The sequence below is a fragment of the Ambystoma mexicanum genome, chromosome 5p, assembly GCF_040938575.1.
Source record: "Ambystoma mexicanum isolate Mex_15411 chromosome 5p, UKY_AmexF1_1, whole genome shotgun sequence".
Taxonomy (NCBI): Eukaryota; Metazoa; Chordata; class Amphibia; order Caudata; family Ambystomatidae; genus Ambystoma; species Ambystoma mexicanum.
The window spans coordinates 502008143-502035319 of NC_090930.1; the positions used below are offsets into that span (position 1 = coordinate 502008143).

Genomic DNA, 27177 nt, shown 5'->3' on the forward strand with positions numbered 1-27177 from the left:
AGCGGTTACACCGTGAATGCTTGTCCTTCCAAGTAAACTTGCCTTTGCAAAGCGGACAAAACCTAAAGGGTGTCCTCTCCATAGCCGAGGCAATAAAACGTGATAACCACCCCAAGGGAAAAGAAGGGGAAAAGGAAAGGCATTCTCAGAAAAGAACTAGAGATGTCCCTCGACCCCCACTCTCCCTACTGTATTTGGCCTGCGAGGCCAGGCCACGTGTTCGGCAACGCCGAAGGATCTCCTCCGCTCGTCCCCTCCGTCGAAGATCTTGCTCGGCGGAGACAGCTTCACAACAGCGTCGAGGGGGGGATCGATATGTTCTATATTAATATAGGAAAACGACCAAAGGTCGAGGAGATGAAATCTGCAATGTCTCTCGAGGAGCTCCGCGTAAAGGCGACCAGTAGCTGGGCGGAAAAAAACAATCTGAGGGACCTCGACGCGTGAGGGATTGTGGGTACAACACACGTCACTATAGGGATAGTGTTACAGACACGCCTTGTCGACGTCCCCTTTTCGACTACGAAAAACAAAATGCAATACTCTGCAGTGACCACTGGATGTCGGACCTATGCACAGCATGTGATTCTAAGCAGATTAACAAACATCAGAAAGGTAACGACAGGCAATGGGTTCTGAATACATTATCACTGACACCCTTGCCCCGGTCATGAGGATCATCATGAAGCCTGCCTCCAAGTGCAACAGTTGGTATGATTCCAACCTTGTATCACTGAAACGAAAGTGCAGAGCTGCTCAATGGAAGTGGCAGACCTCAGGCACATCCACTGAAACTGGCTGGTCGCTTGCTCCAAAGGCAATACCGGTTCCCCATCTGCTCAAAGAAGAGGGCCCATATCCAAGCCCGCATCTCTGGAGCCTCCAATAACAGGCCTGAATTGTTCAAAATCTGTAAGGAACTTGCCAATCCACTTCTCCTGTTCCATCCCAGGCCCTCTGTACTGCATTGGTCGCCCATTTCACAACAAAAACACTGGATATCCTGTCCTCATTCTCATCTACCCCCATCCCTACTTTGGCACCTGCTCTCAGGCCTCCCTTGGCCCCCCTCTCTCCCTCCCACACTCTCATTCTTGCCCATAGCACTGGATGAGGTCTCTAAAGTAGTCCATCACTGAAAGTCTCCTCCAAACACGTGCTGCCCTGCTCCTCCAGAACCATCAAGGACAATATCTCCTCTCTCACTGCCGCCTTAGTGGATTTCTGTAACCACTCCTTTGCCACTGGCTCCTTCCCTCTACGCCTCAAGCACTCCCTTGTACACACTCTCCTGAAAAAGCGGTCTGCTGACCCCTCCTGCCTGGCTAACTATCGCCCTATCTCCACTAACCCCTTCCTGGGAAAACTCTTGGAGAAGTCTCCCAACTGATCTACCACACCAAACTTGTTGGATGTCTCCATGACCACCAGTCTGGCTTCAGAACATCCAAAGGCACGGAAACTGCTCTCCTGAACACTTTCGTTCTGTGCAGATAGAAATTCAACGCTCCCCTGACATCCAGACTGTGGAGCATTTTCTCTGTGTCTTTCTTGGGGGTTCAGGAAGAATGTGGGGAGCCGAATTTCTTCGCTGTGAAAGGATGACATCACCTTTGGAAGGAACTTGGGGTGCGTACGAAGCACCACCTTGTCTTTGTGAAATCTACTGTATGGCACTGAGGCGACTAATGCCTGGATCTCACTCACTCTGCGAGCTTACGTAAGTCCAACCAGAAGGGTTGTCTTCAGAGTGACCATTGGTTTGAAAGGTTTGTGGGCTATAGCATTTAGCACCACGTTGAGGTCCCAAACAGGATGCGGGCGTTTGACCAGGGGATACAGCCTGGTCAAGCCGGTCAGGTGTTTTTCACTACAGGATTGGCCGAAGACAAGATAAGAGAGTCAAAATTCCTGTATGCGCCAATAGCAACCCGGTATGTCCAGCAGGTATCCACCTGGACACCCGACCTGGCGAGATAGACCGAGAATGATGAGACTTGGTCTAGGGTGCATGTCAGTGGATTCACCCCATTTTCCTTAGCCCAAAACAGAATCTCGTCCATTTGCTTTTGTACTGCTTGTGCGCAGCCTGACTTCTGGCACTTTGAATGATCTCCAGATTATCACTAACCAACTGAAGGTGATGAAGCGTTAGGCCGCTAGGGCTAGCCTCTCCGGGGAGCGGTGTAGCACTGCACCTCCCTGCTGCCCTAGTAGAGGGCCCTTCCCCAGGGGAAGTACAATCTCCGGCTGGGTTGAAAGCTGCCGCAGATTGTGGAACCAGGGTCGTGCCGGCCAGCAAGGCGCTACAAGAATTATCTTCAAGTTCCTGGAGTTCCTGATGTTGCTCACCACCTTGTGCACTAGCGGTGTGGGTGGGAATGCATATGCCCACTTCCTGTCCTAGGGTATCTGAAGTGTGTCCCCTAGAGAGTTGCATCCCCTTCCTCCCAGGACATGAATTGCTGACAGGTCTGTTTGTTTACTGTCGCAAATAGGTCTGTGGTGTGGAGGGGGGCATCTGCTGAACACTTCCTGGAGTACTCTCCCATTCAGGTGCCACTCGTAATTGTCGGCGGCCAGGCGACTAAGTCTGTCTGCTTCCAGATTGGATTCTCCCGGAAGGTTGGACTGCTGAGATCCACACCTCCTGGCTGATGGCCCATTCCCAGATTTCCAGGGTCAACAAGCATGAGGATCTGGTGACCCCCTGTCTGTTGATACAGTACATGCAGGTTGTGTTGTCTGTTTGAATGCACTCAGACCTGCCCTTGATGGTCAGGAGAACGGACTTGAGGGCCAACCAGACTGCCATAAATTCCAGCCAGTTGATGTGATTCTGCCAGACAGGCTGTGTCCAGAGCCCATGCACCGAGTGCGTTGCCAGAGTGGCTCCCCACCCAGGGAGGGAGGAGTCTGTGGAAATGGTATACCATTTGAGATTGTGGTCCAGATGTTGCGGGATGGAGACCTGGGCCCCCTGATAGCCCGAATCCTGATCCCAGGAATTCGCAAAATGCAACTGGAGCCTCCTCATGCAGAGCCTGGTGTACAGGAACGCCAGGAGGCATGCTGCCAGTACGACCAGAAGGTCGTGATACTACCAGGGTGAGGTGATTGACCTGCTGTGGAAATGGAAGACGGCAGTCTAAATCGCTGTAACCTTGTCCCTATGGGAGAATACCCTCTACTGATGTGTGTCCCACAACAGGTCCAGAAACACTAGTGTCTGTGTAGGAGTCAGCTGAGATTTCTGGTAGTTTATTGAAAACCCCAGGTGGAATAGGGTGGAGATGAGCCCGTCTGCTGAGGCTCGAACCTGCTCAGGAGACGAGCCTCTGACTAACCTGACTAACCAGTCGAGGTACGGATAGACACGCAGCCGCTCTCACCTGAGGAGAGCTGCCGCCGCATTCATGGGCCCCGTGAAAACTCTCAGAGCTGAATTTAACCCAAAGGGCAGAACCTTTTACTGGAAATGCAGGCCCATGACAGAGAACCTGAGAAAGGCCTGGTGAGGCTGCACAGTAGGAACGTCGAGATAGGTGTCCTTCAGGTCCAGGGAACACATCCAGTCTCCCCCACACAGTGTCTCAGCTATGAGCGCTGGCGTCGCCATCTTGAATTTATGCAGGGGTAGGCAAAGATTCAGGAAAGACAAATTCAACACCACTCGCAGGACCGCCTGGTTCTTCTTTTGAATAGCAAAGATGAAGTAAAATCCCTGCCCCTGCTGGGGGGGATGGGTGTGGGGGGCGGGGAGGAGATTTCCTCTACCGTCCAACTCTCTACAAGGGAGAACATCTCTGATAGGAGTGATGGTGTACTGATCTGTGGGAGAGGGAGAGAATGATATGAAGTGCTGTGGGTAAGATGGTGACTGTCAACCACTGAAACTTTAATTCAAACCCCTGCTTCCTCCCTTGGCTACAATGTGTGACCCCGAGTCTTTCACACATTCCTTCTGTGCCCCAGTTCCCAATTCTGAAAGATTTGGAGTAATTATAATAGGGTTTAATGCCAGAGTTAAGTGATATTAAGCAAATATTTTACGGGATATGCAATATCATTAAGATCCATCTTTTATATATCACTAGGATGCAAGCAGGTACACATATATAAAGGTAGGTGAATAATGTACACAGAGTACTATGAAACAAACAGTTATCCATTTGCATATAAATGCATTCAGTTCCAAACCAAAGCAATGAAGTAAGTCCCCATAAGGATGGTAACACATGTTCCGGTCCCCACAATGATGGTACCGAACACGCGATTAAAAAAGCATTTTTGCAAATTTGAAGCTGGATCCTATATTATGATTTTTTTCTGAACATATTTCTGAAACTTGCATACTTTTAAAACTTTAGGAAAGGGTAGTCCCCACAAGGCTGGTTTCCATAAAAAATCCCCACTAGGTGGGTAAAACGTGTATGCGTGTCTGGGTGGGCCTGTGTATGTCTGTGTTCTGAAAATGCATGCATTAGCTGTACCTTACTGCCACCTTCCTCCCTCTCTTGAAAGCAAACCCATGACTTCTCTTCCAGCTACCACTGTGAGAGCCAGAAATAATTTACGGGGTACACACTATGTTTATCTTTTTATGTCTTGATCAGAGGACCCAAGATAAACTCCCCAACAGTAGTGGTACCATCAATAAAAGAAATAATTGTGACAATAGTAAAAAAAACACAGCTACTGTGTAACTTACCAAAGGCTGCAAAAGGAAAATGCAGACAATATTTTTTTTTATTCTCAAAGTTTAAAAAAAGGAACATAGATAGGATGATATGGGAATTTGAAATAATATACATTAAACAGAAACTTACCACTCTGCACTGTTGCAGAACTGAATTGCAACAACTTTGTCCTATTGAAATGGGAAGACACAAAATATTATTGTGGCTTAATAGATTTGCAAAAATGACAACAAAAAAAAGAAAAGGTTACAAAACCTAATGCATTTCAATACATGAAACATCATTATTGACATATACATTTGTAGAAGGAGAAATAACTATTGTAATGTTCTTTCTATGGATTCTTCTCCCGCAGATGCCTCATCTGATAGATATTCCCTCCAGTTCTGCTGCTTCAGAAAATGTTCGACCATGGATCCGTCTTGCTCGGCATCGGTTTGTCTGCTTCGGACGGGACATAAGGCATTTTAAAAGTAGTGCATCGTGTGGCCTAGATTGACCCACTGAATGGAATTTCGCCAAAACCAAGCTGCATTTGCACAGAAACAGCAAAATAGTTGTGCTGGCTCCTGTGAGCACCATGGCCTTAAAACTGCTTTTTGCAGCAACAAAAAGATGGCTGCACCGTTGTGCCAAGCATACATTGGGCAGGATGGAACAAGGGGACACACTAAGGTAGCCTCAGAATTGTGACCTGGAATGTACGGGGCCTTAACAGCTACCTGAAACGTAATAAAGTGATGCTCTACTTAAAGAGGATGCTTGTAGACATAGACCTGCTGCAGGAGACCCACCTTACTAGGGAACGGCTGGAGGTGGTCAGGAGAAAATGGAAGGGCAATGTTGTGGGGGCGGCGTACTCGGCGTACGCTAGAGGGGTCATTACTTGGGTGGCGCCTCATGTGCTGTTTCGGGTGCTTGACTCTACGGTGGACCCAGAGGGTAGAATGGTGGTGGTAACGGGTCTCCTGGAAAACAGGGAAGTGCATATCATAAATTTGTATGCCCCCAATAACGACACAGCGGCTTACTTTAGGACCCTCTACAGTAAACTTGGCCCCCTGGCAGGGGGTACGGTAGTGTGGCGGGGGGGGGGGGGGACTTTAACTGTAACGTGAATCCCAGAATGGACAGGTCCAAGGACAGGGTAGGGAAAACGGCACCGGCGGCCAAAGCGTTGGGTATCTTACTGAAAGACCTAGGCCTAGAGGATGCGTGGAGAAGGCTGCATCCCACGGATAGGCAGTATTCACACTACGCAGCGCCACATGATTTGCACACAAGGTTAGATTACATGTTTGTAACAGCCGAGATAGTGAGAGACATAGAGGGAGCGGAATACAAGGCCCGAGTACTATCTGACCACTCGCCCTTGGTGGTAGACTGGAGACACTAGCCCCCAAGACCGCGGATCCCTACATGGAGACTCAGGACCGAGGCTCTGCAGGGCGAGGGGTTTCGGGAGGGCCTGAGGGATGCCATCGAAGAATACTTTGATATAAATACGGGAAGCGTAAGCTCTGTGGGCACACTGTGGGAAGCGTCTAAGGTGGTGGTGCGCGGGGTAGCCATTTCCAAAGCTAAGGGGCTGCAGGGGGGTATTGAAAGGGAACTCCAAGAAGCGGAAAGGGAGCTAGAGGATCTCACACACTGTGAGAGCACCGCTCATGATAACAGAACCAAAGTAAGGGAGCTAAGTTGTCCTGCAGCGCACTCTGGGATAGGCTATGCAGACTCAATTACAGGAAATATACGGAGAGGATACACGCAGGGGGCGACGAGCCGGGCAGACTGCTGGCCTGGCTGTATAAGAGCGAGACCCCCCCGCTCGGTGATCAGTGAGATTAAGGATGAGAGAGGTTGCATCTTCAACACCCAGGAAGAGATAAATGAGGAGTTCCTTAAGTTTTACAGACACTTGTATGAGGACACGGGGGAGGATATGTGTCAAGATATACTGGACACATTGGAGGACATAGAACTGCCCACCCTGGATGACCTAGAACGCGCGGAGTTAGACGCATCCGTCACCTCGGATGAGCTGGAGGTGGTGATTCAGAATTTGCCCACTTGCAAGGCGCCTGGTTCGGATGGGCTGCCTAGTGAGTTCTACAAAACATACAAGCAAGAGCTGCTTCAGCCGCTGCTTGCCACTTTCAACAAGGCCTATGAGCAGGGGGAACTCTATTGTCCCTCCGCGAGGCTGTGATCATCCCACTCTTGAAACCAGGCAAGCCGGCCGTGGAGTGCGGGTCTTACAGACCGTTGTCCATGCTTAACCAGGACAGCAAAATACTTACGGCAGTGCTGGCTAATAGACTGAAGAAGGTGATTAGGAAACTGATACACCCAGATCAGACAGGATATGTTCCAGGCAGGAACATCACCGATAACCACAGGAGGCTACACCAAATCATTGACCAAACTGAGGAGGACACGGGCGAGTTGGCTATAGTGTCGTTAGACGCGGTCAAGGCCTTCGACTCGGTACGATGGCCCTGGCTGAAAGCGGTCCTGAAGGGGTACGGAATGGGACCTGGATACCTCAGATGGGTCCAGTTGTTTTACAGCACCCCGATGGCGAGAGTCAAAACAGGGTCCACAGTCTGAGATACCTGGCAACTTTGCAGGGGGACCAGACAGGGATGCCCCTGGTCACCCATGCTATATATACTGGCATTAGAGCCGCTGGCAATATGCCTGCGACAACAATATGGGGAGGTGGGCATAAGCACTGTCAGTGGAGAGCACCTGATATCACTATTTGCGGATGATATTCTCCTTTATTTGCGTTATCCAGAAGAAAACCTGCAGTATGTGTTGGAGGTAATAGAACGGTACGCCACCCTTTCGGGCATATCGGTGAACCCTAGAAAGTCTAGTCTGTTTCCTTTGGGCAGATACAGGAATGTCCCGGTACAGAGGCTGCCTGTCCTGCCAATACCATGGCAGCCCGTGACATTTAGGTACTTGGGAATAAATATTTACCACAGGGTCGAGGCAGAACACAAGCATAACACGGAAAAAGCGATAGAGGGGATCAAGAACAGCATGGTATTTTGGTCTAGATTGCCACTGACCATGATGGGGAGGGCGGCCTTGCTCAAGAGGGTGGTCCTGCCTAGACTCTTGCACTTTTTCGTGAATGTCCTGTTTTTGATACATAGGAGCCTATTCGCGAAGCTTCACAGCGTGTGTAGGGGTTTCGTGTGGGGCAGCTCTAGGAATAGGGTTGCTCTGTGGAAGCTCCAGAACCCATGTGACAAGGGGGGGATAGGCCTGCCTAATTTTTAACTCTATTACCTGGCTGGGCAGCTGCAGTATGTGGCTAGGTGGCTTTCGGCTGAAGATTCGGCGGAAGCTAGGCTTCTGCATGGAGACTCAGCCCCATACTTTCTGATGGAAGTGGTGTGGTTGCGCAGAGACAAACTGGTGGGCAGGGGGCGGCTACTGAGGCTGGGAGATCTGGCACAGGACATGGAAGATTGGGGGGGGATTCGGAGCCGTACTCCCAGCAGGCCCCTTTGGCGGCGCTGTGCGGGAGCGACTCAACTACTTGAATCGGTCTGTAGATACTGGGAACAGGTAGGCCTGGCCACCCTCAGGGACATATGGCAGGAAGGGGAGGCATTGGACTTTCAGAGGTTGCAGGAAGAGACGGGGGTACATGGTGGCCAAAATATAACCTACACTAGGCTTGTGAAAAAGACTAGAGAAAGATGGCCCGAGACAGTGCTAGCGGAAGACCCTGACGCCTCCCTGGAAACTATGTATGATGTATCGGAGGGCGGGCACGAAATATCGAGGATATACGAGCTCCTGCGAGTAAGGGCAGGGAAGGAGTTGCTTCAATTGAGATAAGATTGGGAGGAAGAGGTGGGAGGACCCATGACAGATGGGCAAGGGGAATGGGCCCAGAGGTACCATAAAAAGGTGTCCCGGAACGCGAGATTCCAACAGCTTCAATTGTACGTTACCCACAGGGCTTATTTAACTCCCGGGAAGATTGCAAAGTTTGGGGGACCAGCTACGTAGCAACGCCCCAGGTGTGGGGAGGTGAATGAGGGAATGCTACACAGGTTTTGGGCTTGCCCGGAAGTGCACAAATTTTGGGACGAGGTTAAGACGAAACTGGCTGGTGGGGGGGTGGTGCTGGATGTGGAATCGGCCTGGTCAAGCATGCTTGGCCTTTTTCCTAGACCCCGACATTCAAAACACATAAGCAAGATGAAGGACCTGGCTTGTGTTTTGGCCAAGCGCAGGATTGCCATGGGCTGGAAGGCAGCCCACAGACCTAGGGTGGAGCTAAGGTGGGCGGAAGCTGAATCTGTAGTCGGTTTGAAGCGGTCACTAGGGGGGGGGGCGAGGAGGAAGTAGGACCCTTGCTGGCCTGGCGGCAATTGGTGGCCTCTGTGACAAACTCATCAGGGTAACAACGGAACAGAGGACCCGGATGATGACTGCCTTAGTACTGTGCTACCCGATGATGCTCCTGTAAATGACAGTTGAGTCGTGTGTTTGATTTCAAAATAAAATAAAAATATTTAAAAAATAAATACATTTTAAAAAAGATAGCGTGCCAGTGTGTTCTGACATATACAGATGGAATAAAGTGAAAAGGCAGCACTGCTTTGCTGCAAGCCCAAAATCCCCATTAAAAAGGAAACTTTTTCACCTTTAAAAATGCATCTGTTTTTCCTTAAACCACTGTGACTAATAAGGGCCTGCCATGCCCAGTATCTCTCATTGTGCTTCAGCAAAACCGGGCATGATTTCTGAATGACAGGCCCTGTCAAATCAACTCAGAGGAAAATCAACAAAGAGCTTCACTTTTCCCGCACGGAAAAACGCATTCATTTTCTTTACAATGTATCAAAGCTCAGTAGTTCAAAGAAACTTCAGCTATCTGAGCCATGTCAATTTCAATACATCTGTGCTTCCAACAAAACTCCTGCATACAAGGAAACAACTAAAGCTGCAAGACAGTGTGGGAATCCAGAGGGAGATGCAAAACCGAATTTACAAAAGAGAAATGCCAGCTTTTTACCACACATGTAAAATTGGTTTTTAAAGCTCAAGGAGAGAAAGGCCAGTCTGAAAAGTAAACTGTTGCATAAAAGCCTGCCATTGTCTAGCAATGTGAAGGGGTTTGTTGATGGGGAAACATACACACATGGGTTATTTTATTCAACTGGCATGTTTAATTCAGGGCCAAATATAAGAAAGTAAAACTGTTAAACCATATTTGCTGGATTTTGCAAGTTCCAAAAGAAAAATAGTTTTCTGCTTGGGGGGTGCTACCAAACAGGAGGGCCTCTCTAGGCAGATGCAAACACCCCAGGGATAATTATTAGTAGGCTGAACGGAATCTAGTTTAGGCTGAACCCACTGAAAATGGGACCTCCAGGAAAAGGAAGTGTGAAGTACGGTAGGGGCAGCAAACCTTCAATCCAGATGGGAAACCCCCACCTTGCTCTGGAGGAAATGACAGTTGGTGGCAGCCGAAGAAATAAATAAATGGCCCAGTGACAAATAAAGGACTGCCATTTGCTTCCAAAGACTATTTATGAATAAAAATGTAAAGACTTTTATCTCTGCAGCAAGACTTTGTAAAAATGTTGCAGTTTAAAAGTGATGTTTTTTGGGATTTCATTTAAGACATGGTAGAATACACTGACCCTTTGGTAATGGAAATGGCAAAGAATCGGGGATTACAAGAAAAGTATCCATGATGCCACTTACATCCCTTATGTTAATTCACACATGTGTATAAAGTTTTGGAATTTTAGGCCGAAGCATTCATATTCAAAATAACCAAAAAGTCTTAGAAGGGCGAAACAATGTCTCACGGATTGCAGAGTTGGAGTGCTATGCTCTACACAAAATATGTAACCTGTGTATATAATTTGCTAAGAGATTTCAAATGTATAAATGTACTGTTTGTGGCAAAATCGGATTTTGGCTAAAATAACTGTGCAAGGTTTTTTGAACATTGTAAAGTTACACCATAAATCTGCCCTCCTGCTTTGAAATCCAACGAGTTGAGAGCGAGGCGGAGACTAGCACCCCTGACCAATCCCATCAGTTAGAGGTGTGCTTAGCTAAGCCTGCCTAGCCATATACTTGGATGATGTCACTTTGCATTATAAATAAGAGTCCCTGACAAGACAAAGACACACACACTTCCTGATTTTCCTGCGCCGGCGTTCCGTTCCCGTTTCATTCCTCCTGATGAGTCCAGATCCCAACTACAAGGCCAAAGCATTGCTGAGCCTAGTCCAGAGCCCACTGCAAAACTCAAGCAGTGCTGATCCCATTCCCGGCAAGGCCATTGATCCAGAATCAACCCACTAATCTCCCATTAAAAAGGGGAAAGCTGTGGTATTCTTTGGGAAGCATCGTGAACCAGCCTGGCTTGCTGCCCACCAACTGCATCCAGAGGTACCTGTGCCATCCAGTGACCAGAATTACCATCCGGTGACCCGACCTGCCCAGCTGTCTTTGCCCAGATGTCATTTGCCAGGCACGCTGCCGTGTAGTGACCAGAACCTGTTGACGGTCCAAAATCCCAAACTAAAAGTGGACCAAGTATAACCCCTACCCCATAGAAATCCATAGTCTACTTTGTCTTGAATTTGTTCTTATCCCACTCTCTAAGCCATCATATCCTTGTCCTGTTAATTTGTTAAAACTGTCAGAATTCTCTGTTATTGCCCTTGATCTCCAAGCGTTAGCGCCACTTTTCTCTTCATTCCTGTCTTGCCTAGATCATAGTCATTAGCGATATTTTGATTAAATAAATTAATTTTCCCTAAAGAAAAGGGGTAGACTGCCTGAAGGGTTACAACTGCAGCGTAACTGATATTCACGGGTGGTGTTCCTCTTTTCTTAGCCATTAAATCTAGTTTAAGTAAACTTTGCCTTTCACTTTTAAAAACCGATTTCTCTTTTTCACTGCTATAGTTTCCTAAAAATGAACCACTCTACACCTTCCAAATCTCTCCCAATTCACCAGCTAGAGACCTATTTTCACCGCAATTTTGTACTTGTGATATATATCAAACCCCCAGCCCAAGAACCACACTCCAAACCAGAGTATTTCACCCGTTTTTATTAAAAACCGTTTGGGTGAATTTACACAGGAATTTAAAGGAAATGCAACTTTTACACGTGTCATTTTGATGCAACAAGTTTTAAACTTTCCACTCAGTTTTCATTTGTATGCTCTTAGAGTTTTTACCGCATGTTAATTATTTGTCCATTTCCGAGTTTCATTTCATAACACTGCAAGAGGTTTAAAATCCGTTTTCCACTCTTATTTGGTGAGGGAAGGTTGGATTTTGATTCCGTCTTCTGCCTCTTATTCCTGATTACCTGATGTGTCTTTTTATCCATTCAGAATTGATTATTTGTGGGTTGAGGGAACATTGCAGGGGGAAATCCTAACTTGGGTGCTACGTTTCCTAAATCAAAGAGTGCTCCTATTCCCCGGTGATTTGTATATGTTCCGTTAGAAGGTTAAACCAAGTGTATTGTTCACATTCTCATTGCAATTATCACCCCATTGGCGATTGCTGCCCCATATTAAAAATGTTATGATTTCTTATGAATTTTAAAATAAATAAATACATAAAATATTGTATTTCACCAACCAGGGTATTTGAAAAGGGAGTGTGATACGACTGGTGTATCATCTCAAATTGAATCTGCAGAAAATAAGGAGAAAAGCATCTCAGTTGTGCGCTACATTCTAGGCCGAGACCAAGGTGTGTGTCGCCTGATTGAACGCCCCGACCTCAGTTCCCCCTTTTTTCCAGAGCATCACACACTGCATAGGAAAACAGAGAGAACAAACAGGCTTACGAGCCCTTTAAAAGAAAGTAATATAGACCTCTAAAGGAGGAACAATTATTAAAGAACACTAAGGTAGTGTTAGAAAAATGTTTGTTTTATGACTGTGGCAGGAAGACAGAAAACAGACACAGAGGACATCACCCAGTCAACGTGAAATAGAAACATGCACACCAACCACTGACTTTCTAAATAGGGATGGAAGGGAATGGAGATGAGGAATCTGCGGGAGAAGAATCCATAGAAAACATTACAGTAAGGTAATTTCTCCTTCAATGGGTTGATTTTCTCCCGCAGATTGCTCATCCGATAGACTCCCAAAGCAGTAACGAATGGAGGCGGGCATAAAATTGTATAAAAATGTTTTGTAGCACTGCCCAAAAGAAACATGCATCAGAAGTACGAGCCACATCCAGGCTACAGTGTTTTACAAAGGTGTGCAAAGATCACCATGTCGCAGCGCAACAAGCCCCCGGACAGGAACACTGCTATGCAATGCAGTGGATGTGGAGACCCCCCTTGTGGAATGGGCCCCGATGCCTGCTGGTAATTCTTTCCCAGCGGCCTGGTAACACTCATCAATGCAGAGAATTATCCAACGGGATAAAGTCTGCTTTGTTATGGGCAGGCCCTTTTGGGCTAAGGAAAAAGTCACAAAGAGCTGGTCAGCTCTCCTAAAATCTGCTGTCCTGGCGACATAGTAACTCAACGCCCTCTTAGGGTCAAGATGATGAAATCATTCCTCCTGCTTAGAAGGGTGAGTGGAGGATAAAAGACCGGAAGGTGGATGGACTGTGACAAGTAAAATTCTGATACAACCTTGGGAAGGAATCCACGCCTTCCCCGGAGTTAAACTTTCTCCCGGAAAATGTGCAAGAAAGGTTTACAGTATAAGGCCTGTAGCTCACTCGCCCGCCTAGCGGATGTAATAGCCACCAAGAAGGCTGTTTTCAAAGAGAGGCCGTAAAGACAAGAGTGCATAGGCTTAAAAAGGAGCCATCATCAGAAATGTAAGAACCAGATTAGGATCCCAATCTGGGACAACAAAGGGAGTTGGCAGGAATTTATTTACAAGGCCCTTCAGGAATTGTGCCATTACCGGGATCGTAAAAAAAAACAAACCTTGATCTGGCGATCTCTTGAACACGGACAAGGCCGCCAAATATCCTTTGACTGTGTTGACCTGAAGGCCTGCAGGGGCCAGTGACAGAAGGAACTCCATAACTGTAATGGTGAGGCAAAAGATTGGGTCAATCGCGTTCTCTGCACCAGGCCTCAAATATTCTGCATCTGCACACGTACAAAGATCTTGTAGATGGTCTGCGTGCAGCCAGCAACACCTCAAGAACTTCCTCAGAGAGGTCTCAGTCATCATATCTCATCCTCTCAAGAGCCATGCATGTAGGTTGAGGTCCAGTCTCCCCCACACAGTGTCTCAGCTATGAGCGCTGGCGTCACCATCTTGAATTTCTGCAGGGGTAGGCAAAGATTCAGGAAAGACAAATTCAACACCACTCGCAGGCCCGCCTGGGATTTCTGGGTCGGATGTAGCATCCAGCCTTCCGACTGGTTTAGGAGATCCGGGCGCTGAGGCAACCAGTGAGGTGGACAGATGGACAGATCCTGAGGTCAGAGTACCACATTCTCCCCGCCCATTCCGGGGTGATTAAGATCATGGTCGCTCGAACCTCTTCAACCTCCGGAGAACCCATGGAATGACGGGATTCGGAGGGAACGCCTATAGGAGAGGCAAGGTCTAATTCACCAGAAACGCACCGCCCAGTGCACCGTTCACTGGGAATTCCCTCAAGCAGAACAGTTTGCATTTCCTGTTGGACTCTGTTGCGCACAGATACACTGCTGGGGCACCCCCATAGAGAGAAGACCTCCTCTAGGACTTCCTTTCACACTTCCCACTCGTGTGAAACCGTGCTCTGCCTGCTCAGAGCATCCGCCAATTTGTTCTCTGTGCGTGCCAGATGAACTGCCGAGACCGAGATCCTGTTCTCCAGCAACCAGAATCAAAGCATCATCACCTGCAGAGCGGGCTGGAGTGCACACCACCTTGCTTGTTTAGGCAGTGAATCGCCACTGTGTTGTCCGTCAGGACGAGGACATGCTTTTCTCTCAGAGACTGGTCGAACGCTTTTATGGCTAGCCTGACAGCTTGTAACTCCAGCCTGTTGATGTGCCACCTGGCTTCCGTTGTTGACCAGAAAGCGCTCATCTGCCGATCCCCGCAGTGAGCGCACCAACCCTTCATGAAGTTGGTGAAGACCCTTGGGGTGGAGGCAAGACCAAACGGAAGCAGCTTGAACTGATACTGCATATCTCCTATAGTGAACCTTAGGACCTTCCTGTGCTTTCGGTGAATTGGCACATGGAAATAGGAGTCCTATAGGTCTATGGAAAAGAGGCAAAGTTTGAGAGCGTGGAGAATCTCCCTCAATGTCACCATCCTGAATTGGTCTTTCTTCAAGAACTTATTCAAGGCCCTGAGGTCCAGAATGGGACAGAGACCTCCTGCTTTCTTGGGCACCAGGAAATACCGGGAATACCAACCCAATCCTCTCTGTTCGGGTGGTACCTCTTCCACTGCACCCTTCAGCAACAGGGCTCTCAATTCTTCCTGGAGCTCCTGTCCTGGTTGGATTGGAGGTGGGGGCGTTCTGCCGGTCATTTTCTTACAAAAGGCAGATAATCACCCCAATGGATGAGCTGTAGAACCCAGGCATCGATAGTAATTCCTTGCCACTGGAGCAGGTCATCCGTCAACTGTCCTTCAACTAGTGTGCTGTGAGAGGGGAAATCAAAGCGATTCGCACGCTGGGTCGCCCCCGCTGCTGATGCTGCCTGTTGACCTCTAGAAGCCCCTCTACTCCTTCTGGAGCGCGAGAAACACTTCTGCCCTTGCCTGGCCGGTGGTGTCACGGCTCGCTCCTTTCGCTCCCGTTCCCGCCACTTGGGGGCATGTTTTGGGGTTTATTCCCTACTGGACATTTCCTTCGAACCCTATGCTACAGTGTTCTGATGAATTGGGAGCGTTAAAACCTTATATTCCAAGTTACTTCCCTTCCGGATCCATTCCAGGTTTTTGGCAGCCAGCATGCTATTTAAATCAAATGACTATGCTTCCCAGAATGCCTTGGCTCACTGCTTCACCTCCTGCTTCCCAGAATGCCTGGCTCACTGCTTCATCTCCTCCCTTGCAGCACAAGGCTGGGTGGAGGATAGGCAACACCTGTGGCTGCAGGTGCAGCAGGCGACACGCCTGAGGGGTGTGCTCGTTTAGCAGCTTTAAAAGCCTCAGTTTGCTTCAGTCCGGCGCTGGTCATTGTAGCAGTGTTCCTGTTGTGACTAGTCTCCTGTTCCTTGTTCCTGGTTTCTGTGCCTTGTACCTAGTTCCAGTTCCTAGCTTTTGTGCCCAGTTCTTAGCTCCTGTATCTTGTTCCTCTGTCCTGGATTTCGGATTAATGTGCTAATTGATTTATGCTTTCTGAATTTCCCTTTCTGTCTTCCTCTGTCTGCAGACAGCCTTTCTCTGTGCTTAACTCTTAGTTGCAGCCCAGGTTGCCGGTGCGTTCTGTCTCTTTATGCTGTCCTGGTTATTGAAAAGCTTGATGCATTAATCTTACTTTACTAGTATTTGTTTACTGCCTTTTTTCCTTGGTTGGGTGGGAAAGGTTTCCTTTTGTAATAGCGTTTTCCCTGCTCCTGATCCTACTTTATTCAGATTCCATTCCATATTTTCCATTGCACTTCTGCATTTACTTTCCATCGAATATTAGGTGTGGGTGTTGTTGTAACATGTTCCAGTGTGTATCCCCTTTTGTTTTCCTCACAAGTTAACATCACAATTCATACTTGCCCCTGACTAGGGTTTAATGTATTTTGTTATCTTTAACCCTTTGCTTTTACAGCCTTCTGGGTTCCTGTTTGATCTACAGGGTTTGTGAATTTACTGACATTCTAGTGGTCTTTCCGGTCCTCGTGAGTACTGTTTAAATGTTCCTTATTCAGTATTCTACAGATTGTCAGTTCACAGAATCTGTCCTTGCTTGCCCGCTACGTGGGTTTAGCGCTGTCAGTACCTGTAAGAGCATAGTGGGTAAAGAGTTTGCTGACTTTCCTTTAAGTTATAAGGAGGTCTTAAGTGCTTACCCCACATTCCTTTTCATATATTGGTAAATACTTTATTTGCACTCCTGGGTTTATACATACAAGAGTCTTGGGTATTTCATGCACGTTGTTAGATCCAAAGTTGTTCACTGTGCAATTCTGTGCACTTTTTCCCCTTGCCATAGTCAAGGCCTTCTTCCTTTCTTAACAGGTGGGAACTGCACTCTTCTGCCATAAGGAGCATATCTCTTGTAACCCCGTGCCCTAGAGGCGAAGCTAATGGCAGGCTTGGCTAACTGCGCAGCTAGGCCCAAGGATTTGACAGCAAGTTTTGATTCCTTGAATTTCTCTATGGAATCGTCGTCTTTGTGGCAGAAATGAAGATCGGCCTCGAAGGGCATGTCCAAAGGTTTCACTTGGACGTTAGGTGAAAAACAAGGTTTTCAGGTAGGCCTGCCATCTCAATGTCATTGCCACAGCCTTAGCTACGCCCACACAGTCGACGATGTCCAGGCCCATTCGCAGCAACTGCTTGGCCACCTCCTTCCCATCCTCCACTAGTTGTAGGAGGCCCTCACGCATCTCACCTTCTGGGACATAATGGGCAGCATTTTCCACCACTGTCCATAGGATGAAGGATTATTTGGCAAAACTGCTTGCCACACTCGTAACTTTGAGGGCCATGCTTCCTGAGGTTAATGCCTTCTTTGCCAAGGCATCTACTTTTTTGCTTCTCTGTCTGGGGGCACAGTGGATGTAGAAGATGCAGGTACAGAAGAGAACGTAGTCGCCTGCATGACAAGCCCCTCCAGGGAAGGGTGAGAGGAGAGGTATGAGGGGTCTCCTCTAGCCGGCCTGTACTTCCCAGAAATGCTGGAGATGACAGGAGGAATGGAACATGGGGTTTGCCATAGAGATATCAAAGGATCGGCAATGGCCGGGTTCAGAGATATGTTATGTTCAGTGGCAAGACCTTCCTCTAGGATGTCGGTAAAGTCATAACCTTGTGCAGGCGCCACTGCTGAGTGTAGTCCTAGGGTGTCGAGAACCCTTTCTACCAGAGCCCTGTATTTAGATAAATTGTGAAGGTATAGATGGGACTGTTGAAACTCGAGGTCAGGCGAAGTGCCCAGACAACTAGCGTCTTGAGGCTTTGAGCTAGTTGTAGCAGCCTTTTTGGGTCATCAAAATAGTCGACCTCTCCTGAACCCGAGAAAAATCAGGTCGACATCTTGGTCATCAGCGTCATGACCGTCGAAGATACCCATCACGATCTTGAAAAATTCAGACCGGGGTTGTGGAGTAAAGACCTTCTCGACAGCCGTTGAGTGTTTCGCCTTTGGCGCCGACCGAGATCGAGACGCAGTAGCGTCTACATCCTTGGACACACAGGGGTAATCCGGCTTCCATAATAAAACAAGATTTATGATGAAAAATGTTGAAAGAGTTGAGCTCTGTGTTCTAAGTAGCGTGTTAGTGCATGGAAAAAAGGACCTGAGGTCGGGCGTAATAACGCGCTACTTATATGATGCCTGACCTCACATCCAGAGCCAACGACCAGGCGCTACGCAAGATGGATCGATGGTCGACGACCGGGTCGAGTTCCACTACTCCCCCCTATCGAGAATTTGCCGAAGCAGCACAGCTGGAGGGAATATCTATCAGATGAGGAATCTGCGGGAGAAAAGCAATCCATTGAATGGTGCGTACTCTCCCAGGGAATGCCATATCATAGGTGGTTCGAAGGCCACCATACTATTTTGCTGAGGACTCAACTGTTGGGGCCAGAGTCCATTAACAATGGGCAAACACCTACAAAGTGTGATTTTCTTTTAAAAATAAAAAGAAATATGTATTTGGACTCCCCCGACTCATGTATGATGTAAAATGTATGCAATGATAAAGAGTGCAATCAGTTTATTAAGTCCAGCACTTTTTATTAAGAAACCAAAATGAAATAGTTTAACTCCAGGGCTCTTTGCGAGATATTGATTCCAGTGTGAAACTCGGACTAAAATTACATTTACAGCACTTTTTTAATGCATTAAGGTAAGTTACCACAATATATTCAAATGTGTTAAGGTGAGATGTCTCATTGTATTAGAAAATGAAATGTAACAATGTAAATTAATGTATTCAAAGGTATGCAACCCTTATCCCATAGTAAAAATGACAACAATGCTTTCACGTCTTACCAGATGGGACTCCAATTCTGCAATTTTCTCAGGGGGATTAGTGCCCAAGTAATATATTCTTATCACATGGTCTGTGCTACCTGTGGCAATGAACATCCCACCTATAGGAGGAAGTATACAAGTGTGAAATATCTGAATTATCAAACAAATAATGACAATGCTATTTTATTTCTTGCCATTTGGGACAAAAATAGAAGTAATAAAATATTTCCAACACAAAAAAGTAAATGGCACTCTCTTGATAATTACCTCATACACAACATATTAACATACAGTAATTCTAACACAGTGGTGGCATGCTTGTTGGCAAAGACTTTTATTAAAATAAAGAAAAGGAAAAAAGTATCTTGCCCTATTTCTAGGGCTGACCCGGTCCAGGATGCCCCGACGGCAGCCAGAGTGGCTCTTCCTCCCAGGCGGTAGGATTTGGCCAAACCAGTTGTAAAGACCCCGGAAAAAGAGTATGCCGTCCCTAAGCCCAAGAAGTGCTCCAGGGCACGGATATTTCTTCTTCTGAGGAAGAGGACCTGGTTTCCGTCCACAGAATCCCGGAGGACGTTGGGGACGACGACAATGGGAACGTCGAGAAGGAGGAGGAAGTCCCCATGGAGGGTGGGGGTGACGCTGGGGATGACGGTGGGGACGATGTAGGTGCTGGGCCCAGCAAGTCAGCTCCCCTAATACCTCCAAGAGATTTGTCACAGGACATTCTTTTGACTCTCCACACGCTGGTGTCAAAGATACAGAAGAGGATTCCGATGGCACCATCGGCACGTTGACACCAGGCCCACCACCACAGAAGAAAAGGAAGCAGCACCCTATGCTGCCTCATCAGCCACCACATGTGCCCTCCTCCCCCTAGGGATTCGGGGACGGACACGGCGACAACAGACACTGACTGCAACATCACTCCGCTTCCAAGGGCTTCTCCCCACAGATGAAGTGGGTGCATTCCACTCCATGGTCGCCCATGCATTGGAACTATTCCAGCTCATGCCGGAGGAGACGAAGGAGGGCTTCCTTATCAACGGCGGGAGGTGGAAAGGAAGACCATTCTGGCAGTGCCACTCCTGGACGATGTCTGGGATGAGGGCCTGGCGCTGCGGAAAAAACCTGCCTCAGCGAAAAGAGACCGTCTGGAGAATAAATACTGGGTGCCAAAGTGTCTGCGGTCACAGCCATCACCAGGCTCAGTGCTCTCCGTGGCGGCGCGGAAGAAGTCATCCAACCCGTCTTCAGCCTGTTACCCCGGACAGCGAGGGGAAGAAGTTGGACGCCGTGGGTAGAAAGGTCATCTACTCGCCCGCTACAACAGTCAAGGCTGCTAATGCTTTAGCAATCCTGGCCAGGTACGACCGGGAGTTATGGTACAAGATGGCCCCACTACTGGAATTCTTCCAGAAGATAAACGGGTCGAGGTGCTGGATATTCTTCAGGAGGGAGCGAGGTGGCGTCGGACCACCCCATCCCCGTAGCCCTAGACATTGCGTACACGGGGTTCCGCCAAATGGGGAACAGGGTCTGCCTCCGTCGTCGTGGCTGGTTGAAGGGCACCAACGTTAGGTAGGACGTCCAGATGAGGGTCCTGGACATGCCGTTCGACAGGGACAATCTGTTTGGACAGGCTGCGGATGAATCACTGCAGGCCATCAAGACTGACACAGACGGCCCATGCCCTGGGCACGCAGCAGCAGCAGCACCATCCGTCCTTTCATTCCTCAGGAGGGAAGTCGAGCACATCATCGAAAGGTTTTGGCAGAGGATCGTCCGTGTACTGCCAACCCTCCCATTGCATGACCCAAGGAAGCTTACAGAGGTCGTTCCAAGGCCTTCGGAGGTGGCCGCCTTCATCGTCAAGGCACCCAAGGCGGTACTTAGGCCTCCAAGCAGGATTGAACCGGCCAAGACGTCAGGCCCCCACCACTGCACCCTGGTGGGAGGCCGGCTGGCTAACTTCGTCAGCGTGTGGGAAAACATCTCCACCAATCGATGGGTCCTCAGCTGCAGCTGGAGATGCGGGCCAAATTTTAAAAGGGGGGAGATAGAGCCAGTTGCAAAGCCGCTCTGGAGTTTACTCCAGATACTTCTTAATAAAAAAGAAGACCGGGGGCTAGAGGCCCATTCTCGATCTACGACGACTCAACAAATACATCAAGTCCCAAAAGTTCAGGGTAGTCACGTTGCAGCACGTGCTTGGCCAACTAGAGGAGGGGGACATGCTGTCGTCACTGGATCTAGAGGACGCGTACTTCCATATTCCCATTCACAAAAAACATTGCCGGTTCCTGCGCTTCGTCGTACATGGGAAGCACTAACAGTTCAAAGCCCTTCCCTTCGGACTGAAGTCGGCGCCCACAGACTTTACGAAGGGCCTGGCATCAGTGGTGGCCCATCCACGCCTGCAAGGTATACACGTGTACCCTTACCTCGACGACTGGCTCATCCGTGCCAAATCAAGGGAGATTGCTGTCGAGCAGATGGAGAGGACTGCCCAGCTGCTGGCAAATCTGGGGTTCTCGAAAAACTATCCAAAGTCCTGCTTGATTCGATCGGAAGACGCTCTGTTCCTGGGGTCCAGGCTCAACACTGTCTCCTGCCTGGCGGCTCCCTTGGAAGACATGATAGCGTCCATTCTGGGCAAGGTGCCACGGCTGTTCGCACTGAAGATTGACATGGTGAGAACCATCAAGTCGCTGCTCTGCATTATGTCGTCCCTGGTCAGACTCTGCAGGTTGTGGATGCAACCTCTTCAGGAGTTCATGGACGCTCCTTGGATCCAGGTGTCCTGAAGCGTCGCCGACAAGATTGTGCGCTCCAACATCGCCGGGGGCACAGATTTCCAGAGCCCTCCTTACCAGGAGACCGTCACCTTTGTTTCCGGCAGAAAGGACTCTGCACTCGCTGGATGAGGCGCCTGCTCTGAGTCTATGTGGCGCGAAGGAAGACGTCACAACTTTCTGTGAACTTTGGTCCTGTGAACCATGGCAAAGCTTTGTCCAAGGCTTCCATTTCCAGGTGGCTCTCCGGCAGTATCACGTACTGTCACCGATTGGCAAACCGACCGCTGCCGGCCGCCTGAGAGCCCATTCCACCAGAGCAATCGCTACAACGACGGCGTTCCAGTCTGGTGTGCCCCTGCTGGACATCTGCAGGGCTGCTACGTGGAGGTCTACATACACCTTCACAAGCTTCTGCTGCGTCAATAGGGATTCCAGAGAGGAGTCCAGGGTTGGCCAAGCAGTGCTACGCAACCTGCTCGCTTGAAGGGGAGCGTGGTGAGGAGGTAAGAGTAACTGCTTCTGTTGAGCTTTGCCACCTCCCGTGGTTGTGTATGTGTGTACTGCTATGTATTATTTATTCATGAGCATGTGAATCCATGCCAGACCCCATGCTGGAGAAGGAACAATTAACTTACCTGTAACTGTTGTTCTCCAGCATGGGTCTGACATGGATTCACATGCGAACCCTCCCTCAAGCCCCTCTGCAGCTCTTCTTGGTCATACTGCCATTTACATGCTACTAAATCTGAAGATGGCTGCCAGAGGAGGGGCTTATGGAGAGGCCAGTCATTGGCTGGGGGCATTATGACCCTGAGCTCAGTGATTGGTTTATAGGAGAAAGACAGTTTGTAAATGAAAGTGAAACTTTTCTTTTACCGAGGATTCCAGGCCTGACGACGGGGTATATTCATGAGCATGTGAATCCATGCCAGACCCACGCTGGAGAACAACAGTTACAGGTAAGTAACTTGTTCCTTCTCTCACAGTTCACTTTATAGCTTCTTGATCTTACATACAGATTTGGTTCACTCCCCTGCCAAGTACTGTCTACATATATATTTCTCTCAGTTCTCTTGGCCGGTCCTTTTTGTAAAAGGGTCCAAGACCCTATTCCTCTTGTTACAGTAACACTGTAAAGTTTCAATCACTGTATTTCTCAGGGCTTCTTGCACCCTCTGGGGACCCGCAACCATAGTTGCTGCCGAAGTACCTTTAGGGTCTTGGCTGCAGCCCTCTGGTCAGACACGGCATTCCCAGTATCCTCCTCTGCTTCACCAGTGCTCTGGGGCTCTTCCTGGCTTGTCGTAGTGGGTCTTCGGCTTCAGACCCACTTTAGCATCTCAGTTCCCTCCAGACTGCATGCTCTTCCAGTGCTGCGCTGTCGGCGCTCTCTGCAGCCAGCCTTTTGATTTCTTGAGCGGTAGAGACCACCCCTTCAGTGTCTCTGCGCCTGGGGCTGCTTCTGCTGCAACCATCAGTGAGCCTCGGTTCCCCCTCGCAGTTCCTTTCCAGAGCATCCGACAGTCGGGTAAGTCTGTTGTCAATTTTTATAACCGTTCCCATCAAGGTCTGCAGTTGAAAGCTAGATTGCTCAGTTAAGTTCCGTCGAGTGGTCCCTGCGGATCCGCGCCTGCTCCTCATATCAGTACTTTCTTGTTCTGGATCTTCGGGACATTCATCCATATTCTTCCTCGCCTCAGTTCTTCCTTTTTCCTGCATACTACAGATGTATATGCAATAGGAGGGTAGGGGTGAAGAGAGTGGGGGTGAAGGAGAGGTGGGGGTGGCAGATGAATACCACGTTCCCCCACTTCAGAAGTCACTAGCACCATAGGGGGTCTCCCCTCCCATGAGATCCACCCACTGAGTACCACCCCAGGGGGACTAGCGAGTAGCGGCCTCACCTCCCTGGCCTCATGGGAAGGGGTTCCCCCTATGGAAGCAGTGACGACACCTTGAGATTCGTCACACTTATCTCTACATTGATCAATACCCTCCATTTTCCACCCCCTCACCTTTCTTTCTTTTCTTCTTGTATTCTACTAGCGACTCTTTTGGTAAATGTCACCAGGGGCACTTCAGGGTGGGGTTATATTAAGATGCTTATGTTTGTTTCTCACATTTATCTTGGAAATTGCTCTGGAAGTTGGGAGAAGGGTTTTTCCACAATAAGGGTATTTGATCTGTTATGCGTCCTCGATGATGAGATTTTTTTAAATAAAATAATAGATCAGGCACTGCTTGCACCACTTATCACTGCCAATGTCTTTGCTTCATTGTCTTTATTATTCACTGCTACCACAAAACTGCAAATAAAAACATTAATTGCCTATAACACATGCGAGTAGTATTTTGAAAGCAAATGCGAAGAGTTGGCCTGGTTATTATTATTATCATCATTATTATGGTATTTACTGAGCATGGACCTAGCTTCGGGAAGCAACAAAGCACTTTAAATCATAGGGGACTTCTTCGATCATGAAGAGGTCATGGGCACATCAGCCATCTTCGTTTTTTAGAAAAATAAGAGAACAATGTGTTCATATGAGTTAGAAGTTAACATCCATGTCTTAGTAAGTCAATCCAATAAAGTCTATATCTTGAAACAATTAATCTAAATATTAACTAATAATGTAGTTAGCAAATTAATGATTTTGATCAGAATAAAAGACACACATTGATACAAATCTGTTTTTTAAAGTGAGTATGACATTACAAAATATACATTTGTTCTCTTGTATCAAAAAATAAAAATCAGATTGTGTCGGTTCTCAAAAGGTAAATGCTGCTAAACATTTTTCAACACTTGCAACAATTTCAAGATAATGAAAAAGCCGAAAACCTTTAAACGATTGCCTAAAATACTAAGTGAAGTGCCCTGTGAGCAATTCAAAGTTAAGAGTAACTTAGAAAAGAATCAAATACAAGCACAGAACAAAATACTGAAAAAAGTATTCTATTTTTTAGTACTTCATTTCTTTTGCATACAGCAGGGCAAGAAACAGCATTTGGCAAGTGACGTTAATAAATGTAAAGCCTACACATCAAGTCGTTTATCTAGCTACTTCTCAGACACAAATTCTGGAAAAGCGTCCTTCACATGAATGATCCCATAATGATACTTTAGTTGCATAATATATATGAACATACCACAACTAAAGGATGAGCAGGAAATCTGTACCCCAGGTCTGGATCTTTCAGCAAATTTAAACGGCTGATCCCTAAGAAGAAAATTCAGGAGCACTTGTTCAGTTTGTCAGATAATGAATATTTGGCATATTTTAACTACCTTGAAATTATGTTTCTCCTTTACAATTTAAACATAGTTATTTAAACAGTTACGCCAGGTTAGACAATGACACGGCGACAGAGTACAGATGAACAATATGGGAGAGGTGGGAACATGCATACTCTGAAAAGAAAGTAAATAATGGCACTATTGTACATAGTAAACACTAAGGGAGTTTGGGTTGGATTCAAAGTTCATCCTTGAAGAGCAAAAGCTATGCAGAACACAACAATGACTTGCAAAGAGCAGGTGTTTAGCTTGCATCTACATGAAAGATGTCTGCCTTTAGTTTTCATGTCATTGGTAACAGAAGAGAATGCTGGCCTTCCTAAGGTGGAATAGTGGCACCAGGGCCCAGTTAAATCCTGGTAGAGCAACCTTAGCCATTACATCTGGATTCTCACTGATATTGTAGCTGTAACGTACTGGGGTGCAGTACTATTTCTGACTTTGTTATTCAAAGTGAATGCTTACAATATCACATGTTGCAATATAGAATAGGCCAGTTCACCTGAAAAAGAAAAGATGTAGCATAATAAACAAACCATTTTGCTCTACCTAAGAGCCTTGTGGGGTTTGCAGATTAGAAGCTGCATCTCCCACATTTAACAGTGGGATATAACAGTAATAGACAAGTAAGCCAATGTGTGGCCCAGACTATGGCGAATACAGCAGTAGGTATACAGACTGACAGAAATAAAGTCTCAACAGCATCACTTATTACATTGTACTCCCCCTCAGTAACAAATGACAAGCATTAAAGTTCTTAGATTCATAGTCAGACGATGGGGAATGCATACAGCCCATGTGCATGGAGCCTGACATCTTAATAAAACATGCAGAGAGGATAATTAACATTGGCGGTGCCAAAACTAGACTAGACTTTGGGCTAACCATTTGTTAGTGCCCAATGGTCAAGATAGACCCAGTGCTTTCCTATCTGCCAAAACCGTTCTATGGGAAAATGTTCCAGTGTTGGTCTTTAGTTCTCTAGTATTTCTGACTGGCCTCAGACCCCAATGCTTTTCAAGGACCCACTGTTAGACTACAAGTCAAGAGAGCCCTTGAGTAACATCAGTTTAGAGTTCCTCGAGTAACCCAAGGTCAGAGGCTTCAGCAACTTTCAGAGTAGTACTGTCTGTTTCTGCTCTCTGATATTCTCAGTTTAACAAAGGCCAATGGCTCGTGGTTCTTGGAATCCCTGGGATTTGGGTTGACAGTTCCATTTTTGTCGCTATTGTGAGTCTCATAAACATCCTGCTGTTTTTACTCTGATGCCTCGAACTTTTCCAGGAGTGACTAATAGGGTGATTGATTTGCAAGTTTTCTGGTGAGGGCTTGAGATGACCAACCTTAGTGTAAGGCGGGGAGTCCACTATGTTAGTCCTGACTCTCACAACAGTAATGTAACTAGCAGTCTGGCTTCAAACTTAAGAGTGGAGAGGAACAACAAACATATGCACACTATAAAAAAGAACAAATTACTCACCTCTTAGTAATGTTCTTTCAGATGGTTGTACCTCTCACAGATTCCACATCTTTGATATCGATTTCCCAGCACAGTTGCTCTTTGGAAACTTTCCGCTTCCAAGGGGCACAGCGCGACTACACGTCGGCTATCCCGAGACCTCTACGCACAAGGGGCCATCGTATATAGAGGCTCTATGCACCGTGACCTTAGTTTCACCCTTTTTCTCTAGTACTCAGACGCTGAGGGAAAGCAGAACCAAGGTGTACTAAATATCCACCACAAGGGGTAGGTAGGGAGGCCGATGAGCAATCCGTGGGAGCAACATCCATCAGAAAGAACACTACTGAGAGTTATTAGTCATTGTAATGGATTTGTTCTTCCCACGAATTCCTCATCTATGATAGACTTCCAAAAGCAATACATAGACCTGGAGGAGGGAGGATAGCCAGAACACCACCTAAACGAGAAAACTCTGAAGGGCAGCTGTTAAGGGAGTTTTCCCAAACTCTTACTATCAGTCTGTACTAATCATGGAACCTTGGTAGGGTGGCAGAGCAGTTAGGCTTATCATAAAAGTAAGATGTGAGCTGTAGGTAGTTCTATCATATTATCGGTAATAAAGTGCACTCGCAAAACTTAGAAGAAATACAGTAAGTACATTTAGTCTGCAAAACCACATGAGATAATGACTTTTAGGAAGGAAAATAGTTGCTTAGTGTAATACTAGCAAGTCTTATGTTTCTAGAGGTAGTGTCTTCCTGTACCAAGGCTT

General features: G+C 47.4%; 1 protein-coding gene across 2 annotated transcripts in view; it reads right to left on the minus strand.

Moving 5' to 3' along the window:
* Positions 1-27177, minus strand: part of BRWD3 (bromodomain and WD repeat domain containing 3) — a 1632068-nt gene that overhangs the window by 1330155 nt on the left and 274736 nt on the right. For both annotated transcript variants that reach the window (XM_069612911.1, XM_069612910.1), the window contains exons 10-12: positions 24796-24866; positions 18866-18966; positions 4830-4870 (exon numbers count right to left, since the gene is read on the minus strand). In XM_069612911.1, the coding sequence (XP_069469012.1) occupies positions 4830-4870; positions 18866-18966; positions 24796-24866 (213 nt within the window). The remainder of the gene's footprint in view (positions 1-4829; positions 4871-18865; positions 18967-24795; positions 24867-27177) is intronic.